Source organism: Abrus precatorius, unplaced genomic scaffold, assembly GCF_003935025.1.
Source record: "Abrus precatorius isolate BTA unplaced genomic scaffold, Abrus_2018 Scaffold9, whole genome shotgun sequence".
Lineage (NCBI taxonomy): Eukaryota > Viridiplantae > Streptophyta > Magnoliopsida > Fabales > Fabaceae > Abrus > Abrus precatorius.
In genome coordinates this window covers 29,942,015-29,955,999 of record NW_020874439.1, presented here as the reverse complement: position 1 = coordinate 29,955,999, position 13,985 = coordinate 29,942,015, and the positions used below count along the sequence as shown (strand labels likewise).

General features: G+C 31.0%; 2 protein-coding genes across 7 annotated transcripts; one reads left to right on the top strand and one right to left on the bottom strand.

Annotated features, from left to right (window-relative positions):
* Positions 1 to 2,538: 2,538 nt before the first annotated feature.
* Positions 2,539 to 10,047, top strand: LOC113849278. Of its 6 annotated transcripts, none has more exons than XM_027479059.1 (11): positions 2,539 to 2,763; positions 3,542 to 3,634; positions 4,173 to 4,291; positions 4,902 to 5,638; positions 5,756 to 6,819; positions 6,947 to 7,156; positions 7,398 to 7,474; positions 7,605 to 7,697; positions 7,772 to 7,845; positions 7,930 to 8,059; positions 8,473 to 10,047. In XM_027479059.1, exons 1-11 carry the CDS (start codon positions 2,679 to 2,681, stop codon positions 8,554 to 8,556), a joined length of 2,766 nt encoding a protein of 921 aa, XP_027334860.1. In that variant the 5' UTR covers positions 2,539 to 2,678; the 3' UTR covers positions 8,557 to 10,047. The 6 variants fall into 6 exon arrangements, with proteins under 6 accessions (XP_027334860.1, XP_027334864.1, XP_027334861.1 ...); XM_027479063.1 differs by having other exon boundaries at positions 2,559 to 2,763; positions 3,542 to 3,910; XM_027479060.1 differs by having other exon boundaries at positions 2,561 to 2,763; positions 7,930 to 8,033; positions 8,473 to 8,754.
* On the bottom strand, positions 9,966 to 13,250 carry LOC113849280 (protein YELLOW LEAF 1, choloroplastic-like). The gene is made up of 5 exons (XM_027479064.1): positions 13,061 to 13,250; positions 12,211 to 12,278; positions 11,408 to 11,574; positions 10,813 to 10,882; positions 9,966 to 10,488 (listed from the first exon to the last, which is right to left on the bottom strand). The coding sequence occupies exons 2-5, from the start codon at positions 12,254 to 12,256 to the stop codon at positions 10,292 to 10,294; spliced, it is 480 nt and encodes a 159-aa protein (XP_027334865.1). The 5' UTR covers positions 12,257 to 12,278; positions 13,061 to 13,250; the 3' UTR covers positions 9,966 to 10,291.
* Between the last annotated feature and the right edge of the window lie 735 nt (positions 13,251 to 13,985).

The following is a 13,985-nucleotide window of genomic DNA, read 5'->3' as shown; positions in this document are numbered from 1 at the left end:
TTAGAATTGACAATTAACTTATCAAGATTTCATTCTTAAAAAGAAAAATTGAATAATAAAAGTAAATAATTATATGAATTTAATTAAAACACTATGAGAGTGTAATGAATTGTTATATCAGTAAGAGTTATTAATTTTTATAATAATATGATATAAAATTTACATTCATAATGTATTTTAACTTATTGACCGTGTAAAAATTTTAAAAATTAATTATGCACTAAATTTAACCTCTAATTATATATGTTGATTTCAAACTTTAAATGTCAACAAAAAATTAACTTTAAGAATGCATTTCCTTTTGTTGTCAACTATTATTTTTCATCTAATAATTATATATATATATATATATATATATATATTATATTCTTTGAATGAAACAAGAGCTGGATCCCATAATAATATTAGTTCTATTAGCTTATTTTAGAATTTATTTTTTTCAATTTTAAAATTTTCTTATTGAATACTTAATATCTTATTTAATGTCATACTTACTCATTTATATTTTACTTTTTGAAAATTTTTCACATATATAAACAATTATTTAAAGTTATACGAAATTTATCTTATAGCAATTGAAATAAAAATTTTATTATTTTTTCTAACTTATTATTAATAGAGTTTTAAAAAGTGATTATTTTTCATTTAAAAAAATTAACAATTTTTGTTTTTCGTTGCATATCCCATCTCAATTATTGATGAAAAAGACAACCGAAGGCTAATCAAAGTTGTACCTTCTTTCGTCCTCAATCTTTGTAAACGTAGAAAGTGACTTATATTTAAATTTGTATAATTTAAATATTTATAAATATGTTGTTTAAAATTTAATATTTATTTATATTTTTAAAATATAATACTATTAAAATAAAATAATACAATAAAATGTTTGTTATTTTATTTTTTAATAAAAAATTATAAAATTTATTCATTTGACAAGAAATCAGCATTCAAATTTATTATTTTTTAATTTTTAGATATTTTTTGATTTTTAAAATAAAAATTTGCATCTCATGAATTTAAATTTATTATATAAATAAAATATTTATACTTTAATAATACTTGTGTTTGACAAATATTAAACTAATATTTAAACAGTGATTGCTTTTGACATTTCAAAATGTTAAAATTCATTTTAGTCTATTCTGATATTATTCAAAAACAATATCAACACTTATTTTTTCTAATAAAGTTTTAAAGTTTAAATTTGTAAGTGAAATAAAAAATGACCTAACTCTACCAATACTGAAACCCACGCAACGAAGCTTACACTTAGTCCGCGTGATCTTCACTCGCGCACCGCACCGTATCAAAAGTTTCTTCAGAAGTACACACACATCTTTTTTATACGGTTAGGTATTTTTTAATTTATTTTTTTAAATTGTAAAAGATAAATCATTATAATATAAAATAATTCAATAGCAAGTATTAGAATAATACTAAAATTAAGATAAATCATACACTTTTTTTTTATTTAATACTTTCTTACTTTATAAAGTACTAAGATAGTAATAGATAAGAATATATAATTAATTTTATAAAAAACTAAACAAGTGGTATATTTGTAAGATCAAAAAACTGAATTTTTTTTATTTAGTGTTTACTATAAGTGTTTATTATTATTAAAAAAATGTGTAATACCACTTCTCATTCAAGATTTTCTATTGAAATATAATTATTAATTTAATTAATGAAAAAAAAGGTCTTACATAAACAAATTTTAAAAAGAATAACAATTAATATTTTAGACTGATAATAAATTCATTCGTTCTTATATTACAAACTGCATAAGAGAATAATTAGAAAGATGAATAGGAGTAAAAGGATAAAGCAAACTTAAAATAAAAATTGTTTATTGTTTATATATTTTTGACTAATAAATAAAGAAACTTTTAAATATTTTCAATTTCAAAATAATAAATATATTTACTTTTTTATTATTTTTATATATTATACAGGTTTAAAAAGCTCAAAACTAACAAGAAACACTACAAAACAATTTTAAGAGATCTAAATCTAAGAGAGTTCATCTTAAGTAAAAGAAAAAAATAATAAAAAATAAACCTAATCAAGAACACAAAAGCTATGCATCACATCATGAGTCATTTGAACTAAGTATAACACGTGTTATGATTTCAATTCGTAAATTGATGTAAATTTTCGTTGATTACTTATTTTATAATAAAATTTACAATATTTTATTTATTTTCATTTGAACACATGTTAAATAAAGATATTATTTACACCGAAATAATTTTTATGATACTTTAAAAAAGGATATTTTTTATCATTTATTCATAAAATAATATAATCGTTAATTTTATATTAAATATATATAATAAATAATAAAAATTAGTAGTCTAAAAAACATTTAATTTTTAAAATATTAAAATAATCATAATTGTCAATTTAAAAAAAAATAAAAAAAAGGTAGCTAACGCATTGTATGAACGAGTCCAGACACGTAACCTGGAGAGACCCAACCCACATCCGAAGATTCAAGATCCGATACCCGTGGCCCGACCCTTCTTTTTCTTCTTTGTTTTGGGTTTTCTCGTATCAGAGATTCAAATGCAAAAGATAGCATTAGCAACGCGTAAACCCTAGAAACCGTAACTCCGTTTCTTCCACACTTGACGCCTCGAAGCGTTTATTCAATCGAAATTGGAAGAGGGAATCGAATGGGGAAGAGAAAAGAGCGTCGCCTTGCGGCTCTCAGCAACGCTGGTCGCAGAGTCAAACTCGATCTTTTCGCGGAACCCTCTGGTATTCACTCCCTTTCCTTCCTTTAAGCTCTTTTATCAATTTTTATTTATTTTGAGGTTATTTTTCGGATTGCTTCCAACATGGAAACCCTAATTTCGTCCATATATTTGTAATTGTAAACTTTTATGTTTTTTTTTAATTGAAACTGAAAGGAATATTAAAATTGTTAACTTAGTATTATGAGACGATGAATCAAATTGTTATATTATGTTGTTATTTTTGCTCTATGGTTTTATTGCATCTTGTTAAAATTTGTATGTACATTTGTTAATTTCATATTTGAAGACTTGTCGAATCAAATATTATACATATTGTAATAAATCTTATCTTATATTGTATTATTTATAAAAAAATATTATGCTTTTCAGCTTTTGTCTTGGGCAAATAAAAGTTTGGAATTTTACATGTGAGCAGAGTTTTATCTACATTCCACTGTGGTAGTTTGTAAATCCATAGATTTATGTGTGTATTTTAGAAAAAATTGGTACCAGTGCAATGCTTTTGAACGTGCAAATGACTTCTGGAGTAGTACATAAGATATGTTCTGCGGTATTAGATTAGTGATTTTGAACTGTATGCGTTGAGTCTTGAGTATAATGCACCTATTAAAGGTTTTGTTTGTATTTTTAAAAGGATTTTTCTCTTTTTAAAATAAAAAAAATATACCAATTTTTTTATTTTAAAATGCAAACAAAAATGCACTTAGTGTCTCAGATTATGGACGTGGTTTTTAATGTATTTCAGTTAAGTGTTAGTTTTTAATTTTATACCTCTCCAGGAGAGTTGGGTGGCTCCACTGTACATGGTGATGCGGGAGGAGATATCGATTCACAACATCGTGAGGGCTTACCCAATTCACCCTCTTCTTCAGGTGGGTTCTGTCAGTTTTCTTCAAAAGGACTATATTTAGAGGACATGAGTGCTCAACATTAATTGGTGGAAATATGGAACTATATGTACAAGACATGTTTTGTTGTTTGCCCCAAGAAACTTTTCTCAGACTGTAGTGCTGCTGTGGTCTTGGGAACATTCATTTCAGATGAGGTCGGCCCTGCCACATTGAAATATGAATGACTCCCAATTGTTTTCCCTTCCTTTTGGCTGCATCAGGGGATTTCGAAGGTTCAGACTGTAGAAAGTTTTATCGGTTCGTATGTTTCTGGCTTTATTTGCTTGGTGCCTTACTGACATTTCCCATCTGTAACAGGTGGTGACTCTGATGATACAAGCTAAAATGCTTGTGAATCTATTTGCATCCTTAAGCTTCCTTTTGTCTTTCTTGTCATTTGCAGCACTTGTCTTTTATAGTTTTTTAATCTTTTTGGCATTTTTGTCAAATTTTCTTGCTATTACATGGTTAATAATCCAGTATTTTCATAGTTTCTAACATGCTGCCTTTTTGTCTTCAGGTCAACCACCACAGAATCCCCTGCTATTACTTGGGCAATATAGTGATGATGAAGTGGATGGGGGGTCAAGCAAAGAGCCTAATGATATGAAAACAGAGAGCCTCTTGCTCAATGAAGAGGTATTGTACTGCCAACATGTGTATTTTAATTCAGAAGTTTTGTTTTGTCGTTCAAATATGTGTCTGATTCAGTGATTCTCATATTTGTGGCTGGCCTTGTGTGGTGTTCAAATTGATATAATAATCTCCGTAATTGATTATCTCTTGACTCTTATGGCATGAGGGGATCATGTCCATATTGGGCCTGGTTCAATGTTAGTGTGGTTTTACAATTCCTTTGTTAATAATTTACGGATTGGGCATAATAGACTGGCATTATTTGAGAGTGAGATCCTGTATTCCTGGTTCAGCTATAAATTACCAATTATCTGTGTCTCTTGCATTAGTTAGCAAATTTGTAATTTTTTTTCACTGTCCTGTTTTATCAGAGGCATATTATTTTCAATTGATGAATACTTTGATTGGAAATCATTTTACTAGGACTTGTTCCCGTGTAATGATGTTCATATTTATCTCGTTATCTAAAAATAAGACCTGTGCATAATTGTTTTTGCAATTCATTGCACTATTTGATATAGTCTGTGGAATGATTGTATACTGTACTTAATCTAATAATGATTAAGCTATGTCTTTAAGTACTACATATACTGAGGTGTTTTATTTTTGTCAGGCTAGAGGTGCACTTGATGAAGGATTGAAAGATTTAGACAACAGTGTCTCTGTAGATCCTGTTGCTCATAATAATGGACAAGAGAGTGCAATACAAAATTCTACATCAGTTGATGTTGAATGCAGTGAAAGAAATGAAATTCATGGTGCTACTGGTAATTTCCAAAATGAAGTGGGTTCCAAAGATCAAATGTATGTTTCTGAAAGTTTTGATGAACGAGTTGTCACAGATGTTGGTTTTGGGTGGAAGATGGTGATGCATGAGGAAAGCCAACGCTATTATTACTGGAACATTGAAACTGGGGAAACTTCATGGGAAGTGCCCCAGGTTTTGTCTCAAGTGGATCAGTCGGCTAATGATTTGATACCTCCTGCTTCTGTCAATGATAAAATAGAGAGTGCTGTTGTTGGTGTAAATCATTCCAATGTGTCCTCAGCTGTGATGCAAGATACTTCTGATGCATTCACAGTTGATGGTTCTTTGGAAACCACTGTGACTTCTAATAAAGAATTGTATGGTCATGGGTCTCAAATGAATGGAAGTAGTGGTGAATGCATAAATGATATTAATGGAAATGAATTGATAAAAAATGATGGTCATGTAGATTTATGTTATGGTGGAGATCATTCTTCTGTTTCCAAGTTTAGTGTTGAAGAACAGCAGTTGGACACTGATTTTCCATCCCGTCTCGTCAAACAGAGTGAGAGTTTATTAGAGAGGCTGAAATCACTGACAAAGTAAGTATATTATTTCAGTTGTTATGCATCATTTATTTGCAATATTTTGTTTGATTATTTGATACTGTCAAAAACTTATTTCTTCCTGTTTTAAATAACTAATATAATACTATACAGGTCAAATGGAAATCTGCAAGTCAAGGACTCCTTCTCAAAGTACATGCTAGAGATTGAGATTAGGCTCTCTGATTTTAGGTCTCTTGCTTCTCATGGATCATCTTTGCATCCATTCTGGGTGCATTCTGACGGAAAGATAAAAGTACTTGAAAGTTTAATCAATGATGATTTGTTGCAACCTGCTAATATAGTGCATAATGAAGTTGAGAATAAACATGTCCCAGTCTCTGAAGGATTAGGTGAGCAACAGAATGGCACGAGAAATGAGTTGGACGTAGATCCCAATGAAAACAAAGGGAGCCTTCTTACTTCTGATGTTTCTGATGGGTCTCAGGCTGGTGCTTCGGCTTTAGTTTTATTAGAAGATATCAACAATAAAATTTCCACCAATGCTCAGCATGTTCCATTGTCTGATTCCCCTGGTAGTAAAATGCAAACAGGTGAAGTTAATACACAAGTTGAAGCAACTATAAATCCAGAGGAATCAACTCATCAACATGGGTATAATGTTGGAGAAGATGTTGATATGGATGTGGACATGGAAGTTGAAGATATGAATTCCTCAGGCAATACACCTCTCACTGATGGGTCAGTTGCAAAGGATTTTGTGCAAACAGGTCAAATGGTTCATTTGAATCCACCTGTTGACTACCATTCTGTGTTGCGTGAGGATGAGTTTGTTGTTCCTCCTCCTCCGGATGATGAATGGATTCCTCCACCACCTCCTGATAATGAGCAGGTGCCACCACCACCACCACCTGACAATGATCAGGTCCCCCCTCCTCCTGGTGATCCACTAGCACCTTCTTATACTGCTCTCCCATCATACACAGAGACAGGACAGCCCTTTTCTTATGCTCAATATACTGTATCTTATCCTGGTGCTAGTGCTGATTATTATGGGCAGACAGCAGCTGAAGTCCCGAGCAGTAATATATATGGACATATTGCTATGCCACCTGCACAGCTTTACTATAATAGTGCCGTTCCTAATATGTATAGTGAAAACGCTCAAGTTATGATCAATCCAACTGATCCTGTTTCTTATTATGAGCTCCAAGATGGTACGTCAGTATTGGTACCGGCAGAATAGTTGATAGTGAAATATTTCTATTTTTATTATGGTGAATATTCTAGTCCAACTCAGTTATGTCACTTTTTTCGTCAATTTGATTTCTCTGAATTTTTCAGGAGCTGTTACAAAGTCCATACCTGCTATCAATATTAATGATTCTGGTGTTGGTGGGGCTGACAGGGCATCAAATGATGTTCCGTCTTCATCTAGAATCCATGCACCTGCAACTGTTTCAGTTGATGATGGTGTTTCATTGCCACCAGCTACAGTTGAAGCTGCTGCAGACAACAATGCTTCATCATTAGTATCGAAAGCACATACAAAAGGTACATATTCTGAGCAAGTTTCGTGTTACTGTAGGTTAACCTGCTTCAAATTTAGCTGGTAAAATATAGGGGCCTGATTTATTGGCCTTGTAAGCACCCTACAATTCTAGTAGATGCATATATTCCTAGGTTGTAGGAAATAAGTTTTTCAGATTTGATGATATTCAGTTACAATTACTTGGTAGTATTGGTTGAAATGTTCCCTCCTCATGATTACTTTCTTTCCTCATCTTTTTCTCAGCTGGACGTAGAAAGCGAGCAGTTGCAGTTGGATCCTCATTAAAATCTAATAAGAAGGTTTCAAGTTTGGTGGATAAGGTAGCTTTTTAAATAAAATTATATTTTAATTTTTCTTAGTACCTGGATTATTTTCTCTCCAACATAAAATCCATCTTAGTTTCTAATATTTGTCCTGTCTACTTTGTTTTTGGTTGTTTATTATTATTAGTGGAAGGCAGCTAAAGAGGAGTTGCTTGAAGAAGAGGAAGAACCTGAGAGTGTGTATGAGGTCTTAGAAAGAAAGCGCCAAAGGGAAATAGAGGTTTGCATGCGGAACTTACCTTCACAGAACATTGTAGTGATTCAATTTTGTTTCTCAAATTTCTTTGCTTTTAGGAGTGGCATGCCAAGCAAATTGCAAGTGGAGAGGCCAAAGATAATGCTAATTTTCAGCCTTTAGGTGGTGATTGGTATGGGACTCGAGAAACCTTTCAATTTTACATCCAGCCATTGTCCAGATTATGCACAATAATGAGATTACATGTTTTATACAGGCGAGAGAAGGTCAAACGAAAGAGAGCGCGCGCAGCAAGTGAATCTGTTGGTACACAAGATGCAATTGAGCATAACCAGCAACAGCCTGATCTGATTGAACTCTGTAAGGGTCTCCCATCTAATTGGCAGGTTTGTTTTAAGGATCCTATCCTATGTGCTTTAACAAAGCAAGCTTTTAAGCAAACATTGAAGGTGAAATTGGATTTGAGGAGGCTGGGTTAAAAGCGCTCTGAATACACAATTTTATATTTCTTCTGCTTTAAGTGAGCTAACTTGGTGTTTCCTCTTCTTGGATGTTCCTCTGGTAAACTTGCGCAAATATTGCGTTTCTATACTTGGGATTCTCTTATATTTCCTTGATACTAGTAAAACCAACCAGTGTTGTGTTGATTGCAACAAGGTAGATATTGAAAGTTGAAACTACAGCAGTTCAAGAGTATTGAAATTTTGTATTTACTAGTATATTTTTTGAAACCATGAAATTGGTGCATAAATATTGTATTGTGACATTTTGATCATATAAGTTTCAATTTTTTTTGCAGGCTTACTGGGATGAGAGCACAAAGCAGGTTTATTATGGTAACACTATCACGTCGGAGACTACATGGACTAGGCCAACAAGATAAGCAGTGACCCTATGTGCGGACAGCTAACATGGGGGAGAGGGGGGGCGTGTTCAATGTTTGGAATATTGTTACCCTTTTCCTCTTACTATATCACCTATTGGTTTTATTTAGTTTCTGAGGGCTTATTACAGATCCATGATGCTTCTGTTTGATTTGTTCTCGCTTTTTTTTATTTTTTTATTTTCGGTTTATTGTGACCGTGCTTTTTTGTATAGAGCTCTTTTCTTTTTCGGGGGGAGATTTGGTGGGTATCAGAATAACACCGTGGTGAATACTGTTACTCTTGAGCAATTTTGTGTATAACTCAAGGAAAAAGAAAACGGATGCAGAGTCATTTTAAATAATAGAAAAATGCATTTAAGACGTTAACAGTCATTAACGACTACGTGTTGAATTGAAATTTTTTAATGCAATCGTTAATCCTTTAAATAATCACGTGGGTTAGGTATATAAATGATACGTGATGAATATCAATTAATATAAAATATCTGAGGTGGTATTTAACATTTATTGCTAATGTTTGTTATTTGGTATAACATAGAGAAAGTCAATGATAAGGATTATTAAGAATGCATGTTTAATTTATTTACTATGGCGATTTTAAATTATTTAGGGGACCACATTTCTCAAGATGGATCGAAAGTATCAGTGTTCAGTTGTTTGTGGTTCTTAATTGTTGGATTCTAATTTTATTTATAGTTAACTAAAATTTGGATTTATTGTTTCTGAGGGTTTAATAATCAGTGTTTTTTTTCTCTTCCTTTACTTGAGTTTATCTTTAGTATTACTATAATATTGGGCAAAACCCTTATCCGAAAAAATAGCAATGGTTGTAATTTTTAAATGTTTGAATACGTGACTGTGTCAAATTAATATCTTAATCTATATAAATTTGTGTTTTAAAAGTTTGTTCTCGGACTTTTAAACTTCTAATGTCTTTTAATTAGGTCTCTGGGTTAAGAGTTCAGCAAAACTAGATGCAAAATACTTTATTTTTAAGAGGGATCAAGTTGTTTTTAATCCAATTTTGACGGAATTGTAATAAAAGTGCAGCGAAGAAATTTAATTGAAAATAGTTTATTAGTTTAGCAACCCTTAAAGTATAACTATCTATTTAAAATTCTCAAACTTTAGAAAGTTACATTAATTTAACTTATTCATTAAATACAAGAATGAAGAAATATTTGACCTGTGATTATTATTTATATATCTATAAAAGTAGTCTTTTTTATTTGTAAGAAATCTTTGTTAATTTAGTAGAATTCAATAATTAATTTTTAATAATTTTTGCTCAAATTTTTATAATTGAAACTTTCTCTTAGCAATTTAAACAGTTACTGAAGTTAATTTTCAGTAATCTATAATTATGTAAGAATATGTAGTGAGCAACAGGGAAAGATGACAAACTAAAACAAATGAGAACTCCATCTAAGTATCATGCTAATTTGCAACACAAGTGAAAATGCATTACTACTATAGTTATACCAAGATTAACAAGAAACTAATGTTACTTGATATTGATTATTACTACATTTCCTTCCATACTAAAGTGTCAAAGGGACTATAATTTGTAAAGTAATAATACAAAATTCTGCGTGTATGCACCATCTTACTGAACCATAGTACCCCAAGTTAACCAATGCAATATATGGTATGCATATATGAGAAAAAGGAAATTAAAGAATACAGTAGCCAAAAACTTCAAGCAAAGCAGGCATTTGGCGTGGCCAATTCTTCACCTTCTTCTGTTATCCCTGTATGTGTCTTCGCTTTCCTTATCCTTTATGAAGCCAAGAAAAGCTAGAAACCCAAAAAAGAAGAATCCACCAGACCAGTTGCCTCCACCTCCACCCCCTCCACCGCCACCATCATCATCATCACGAGGGGGAAATCCAGTTCCACCGTCATCGAGTTGTGGTGACTTCTCCTTGCCTGAATGTTGAATTAAACAATGATAGAGAATTTAGAACATGCTTTGGAAGTGTCTACTTGTAATAGATAACATTTATGTTTTTTCATAGTGTTTTCCTATAAGTAAACACAAAGCAAAATGGAGTTGACTTTGTTTTGAAGGAATTCCTGCTCAGTTTTCCATGTTTAAGAGCAGAGAATTTCATTTAGAAGGGGCAATAGGTCCTCAATTATTTGTTAAAAATACACAAATCTTGACAAATGAAACAAAAGTAAACTGCAACAACGAGGGAGTGAACTAACATATTTAACAAATCAATAATGTTGGTAGTCATCAGCAATTACCAGGAACATGGGTGATTGTAGGAGCCTCACGAGTAACAGTTTGAGTTTGCTCTGCACCACATCTTGCATTCTGTATATATCAGAGGGGATTAGTAAAGGGAGATCGACAAAGGTGTTGCCTTTTTTACATTTAGAACGTGTGTTCAGATAAGAAATCTCGAATGCAATATGTCGAATTTTTCTAGTAGTTTTAGCATAAAAAATGGGGAAAATAACAGCATAAAAAGTGTCTAAGTGACCACGAGGAGCTTAGAAAGTCTCAGACTGAACGGAGATAACACATTAAACACATCTTCGGTACACAAAATGTATGATATTTAATGCCTTGAAGCAGTAAGCCATGAGTTAAAATCAACAAACAATATATGAACTTTTCCAGCCTAAATGGCCATTAAAGACAATATGCCTCTACTGAAGCTGTTTTCCCCAAGTGTTTAGACTATGTATGCCTTAAAGGTCTGAACAAAATAAACAATATCTATACAAAAAATATATTCAAAATTAGGAAACTGAGAGACTACTGAAATTGGAAAATATCGCAATCTTGAGCAGAGGAAAGCATCAAAGATGATAAACTAAGAATAAAAGACATTACCAAAGCTGCAGCACATATTATAGTTGCAGTCTGAGTAGAATGAGTTCTTGGGCCAAATGGAAACCGTGTACAATTCTGAGATATTGAATTATTAATAGTCTGTAATCCTCTTGGTATGCTAGATGTGGTAATGGCATTCTCTTCAATGCGGTGGCCAACTCTTCTCACTGTTCACAAAAAATACAATCATTTTATGATCATAAAAAAAGTTAAAAAATTGAATTATGCTCTCAATCATTTTCATCAGTGCATGGAGGGCAGATGTTAATCGATTACTATAACCCATGCCAACAGAAAAAAAATAATGTATACCAATGCATTTTACATCTAAAATTGCATGTGAAAGCAGCCAATTTGATGCAAATGTGCACAATGGGACAGCTTAAACCTTCGCCTTAAATTGAGTCCAATCAATTGAGCAATCAACAAATTAGATGCGGATTTTAACACACAAGCGGATGTTTTAAAAGCATGAGATTATAGCAATCAATAATGCAATAAAGCATATATCAAATTCGTTTCCAGGTAAATTAACAATCAAATTGACTCAATCTGAACTTCTGGTCATATCATCACAACTGAACACTTTTGTCACCAAGTCCTCACATACCTATAAAGAATCAAAGGGATACAAATAACATATTCATTAATGAATATTGCTCCAAGGATTTCTCTGTGATGGATTTATGATGGTGATGCAAAATAAAAGTGACTCACAACTATAATTTTTCCCATCTCATATTTCCTAAACCTAAAAAAAAGTTAAAATCAAAATGCAACAAAAGTAGGAATTTATCATTTACCTGGTGGTAATTTGGGCAAAGATGCAACTGCACTAGTAGCCAACATTGGAAACCAGACAAGAAGAGAACTGGCAAAGAAATGAAACTTCACTTTAGAAATAAAAAAAGTTAAGGAGTACAACTGAAAAAGATAAAAGATAATATCACCTATCAATACCAAAAGGTGGAAAAAATTGAACATCATCCAAATAACTCATTCTCCACTACTTCCTACCCTCCTTGTTTACCATATGAATTTCCATAGGGTAGTGGTCACAAACAACAAAAGCTATCACCATTAAAAATGATTGAAAAGAATAAAGTCCTTCTCTAACAATAGGAATGAAACTTAGTTCGCACTAGTCCACTACATATCCTACAAATCTCTTTCCGAATGCTCCATCCATTTACAAAAGTTTTACACTATCAGCCAATGATATGTACCGTTGGCACTTCATTGAATGACTTTGACATCTCTCGATTTGTAATTAAGAGAGCTCATTAAATGACATAGCAACACATCACTGGATGACAATGTAAAATCCTTATACATTAATTGTGCATCAAAATTAAACTTGTACTCATATTACAAGCTCTAATGTACTCGTACAGTGTTAGCCTCAGACAGCATATATGGAAATCTTAGAGCACAAGTACCAAACTCCTTTACCTATTTCTACAAACCCTAAAATTCAAATCTTCTGCACCCACAACACCTTCCAAAAACATAAATAAAGGAAATAATGATGCACCATTAAACACAAAACCCTAGCTTTAAATTGAGTTGACACAACAACAAAAGGGGTACCAAAGGTAACCATAAAAAATGAATCTTTATACTGATCTCACAGAAAGGAACAAAACATGGTACCGTTTCACGCGGAGCTGTCGATGTCTTTCGAATTCGCGAGTTGTACGAACGAAAATCTATGAAGGGTTTGCGATATTCGTAGCTCCGAGGGAGAAGTGAAAACCTAATGTAACAGAGGTAGAAGATAGAAAGAAGACCCAATTTGGTCCCAATTCACAAGAAACCTTGCAAATTGCAACCACATCTTTATTTAATATTTTATCATTATTGTTATCATATTCATTTTCTTAAACTATAGTACTAAATCGAAATCTCCTTTTATTCGATGTAAACTTCTTATTATTATTATTTATTTTAATTCCAAATTATTATCTTTTATTATAAAAATAAATAAATTGCTTTTTATATACATAAAGTTCAAAATCACATCTTAAATTATATGCCTAAAGATTTGTGTTTTTTTACCTCAAACCATGATACAAGTTATTTTCATTTAATATAATTTTATATTATCAATGAGATTTATTATATAAAAATAAAATAAAATCATTTTATTTTATAATTAAACTATATATTTAAAAATTAAATCAAAATCTATATTATAAATAAAAATATATTAGTTAACAATAATTTATTTAATAAATTATTCTCATTTATAGGAAGTGACGAATATATTTTAAAATTAAAATTTATTAAATTATTATAATAATTTTATCTTTTACTTACTTTTTATTAATTTTGTTCTAAAATTTAAACATCACATTACTTAACTTTCTTTTATTACTTTATAAATTTTTTATTTTTAATTCATAAATATCTATTTTTATATTTATAAATATGTTTATTATTTTATATAAGATTTTAATATTTTTTTTATAAATATTCACATGTTTATGTTTGTAAATTCTTTTTATTACTTTATATAAATATCAATTTTTTATATAAATACTTATGTTTACAATTATAAACTTTATAATAGTTAATC

Excerpts from the sequence above, each read along its gene's own strand:
- LOC113849278 (XM_027479058.1), top strand. The coding sequence starts at position 2,679 with ATGGGGAAGAGAAAAGAGCGTCGCCTTGCGGCTCTCAGCAACGCTGGT. Across the intron at positions 7,475-7,604 it reads TTTCAAGTTTGGTGGATAAG|TGGAAGGCAGCTAAAGAGGA; the intron begins GTAGCTTTTTAA and ends TATTATTATTAG. Across the intron at positions 7,846-7,929 it reads CAGCCTTTAGGTGGTGATTG|GCGAGAGAAGGTCAAACGAA; the intron begins GTATGGGACTCG and ends TGTTTTATACAG.
- LOC113849280 (XM_027479064.1), bottom strand. The coding sequence starts at position 12,256 with ATGTTGGCTACTAGTGCAGTTGCATCTTTGCCCAAATTACCACCAG. Across the intron at positions 10,883-11,407 it reads TAATATGTGCTGCAGCTTTG|AATGCAAGATGTGGTGCAGA; the intron begins GTAATGTCTTTT and ends TGATATATACAG. Across the intron at positions 10,489-10,812 it reads TACAATCACCCATGTTCCTG|GCAAGGAGAAGTCACCACAA; the intron begins GTAATTGCTGAT and ends TTCAACATTCAG.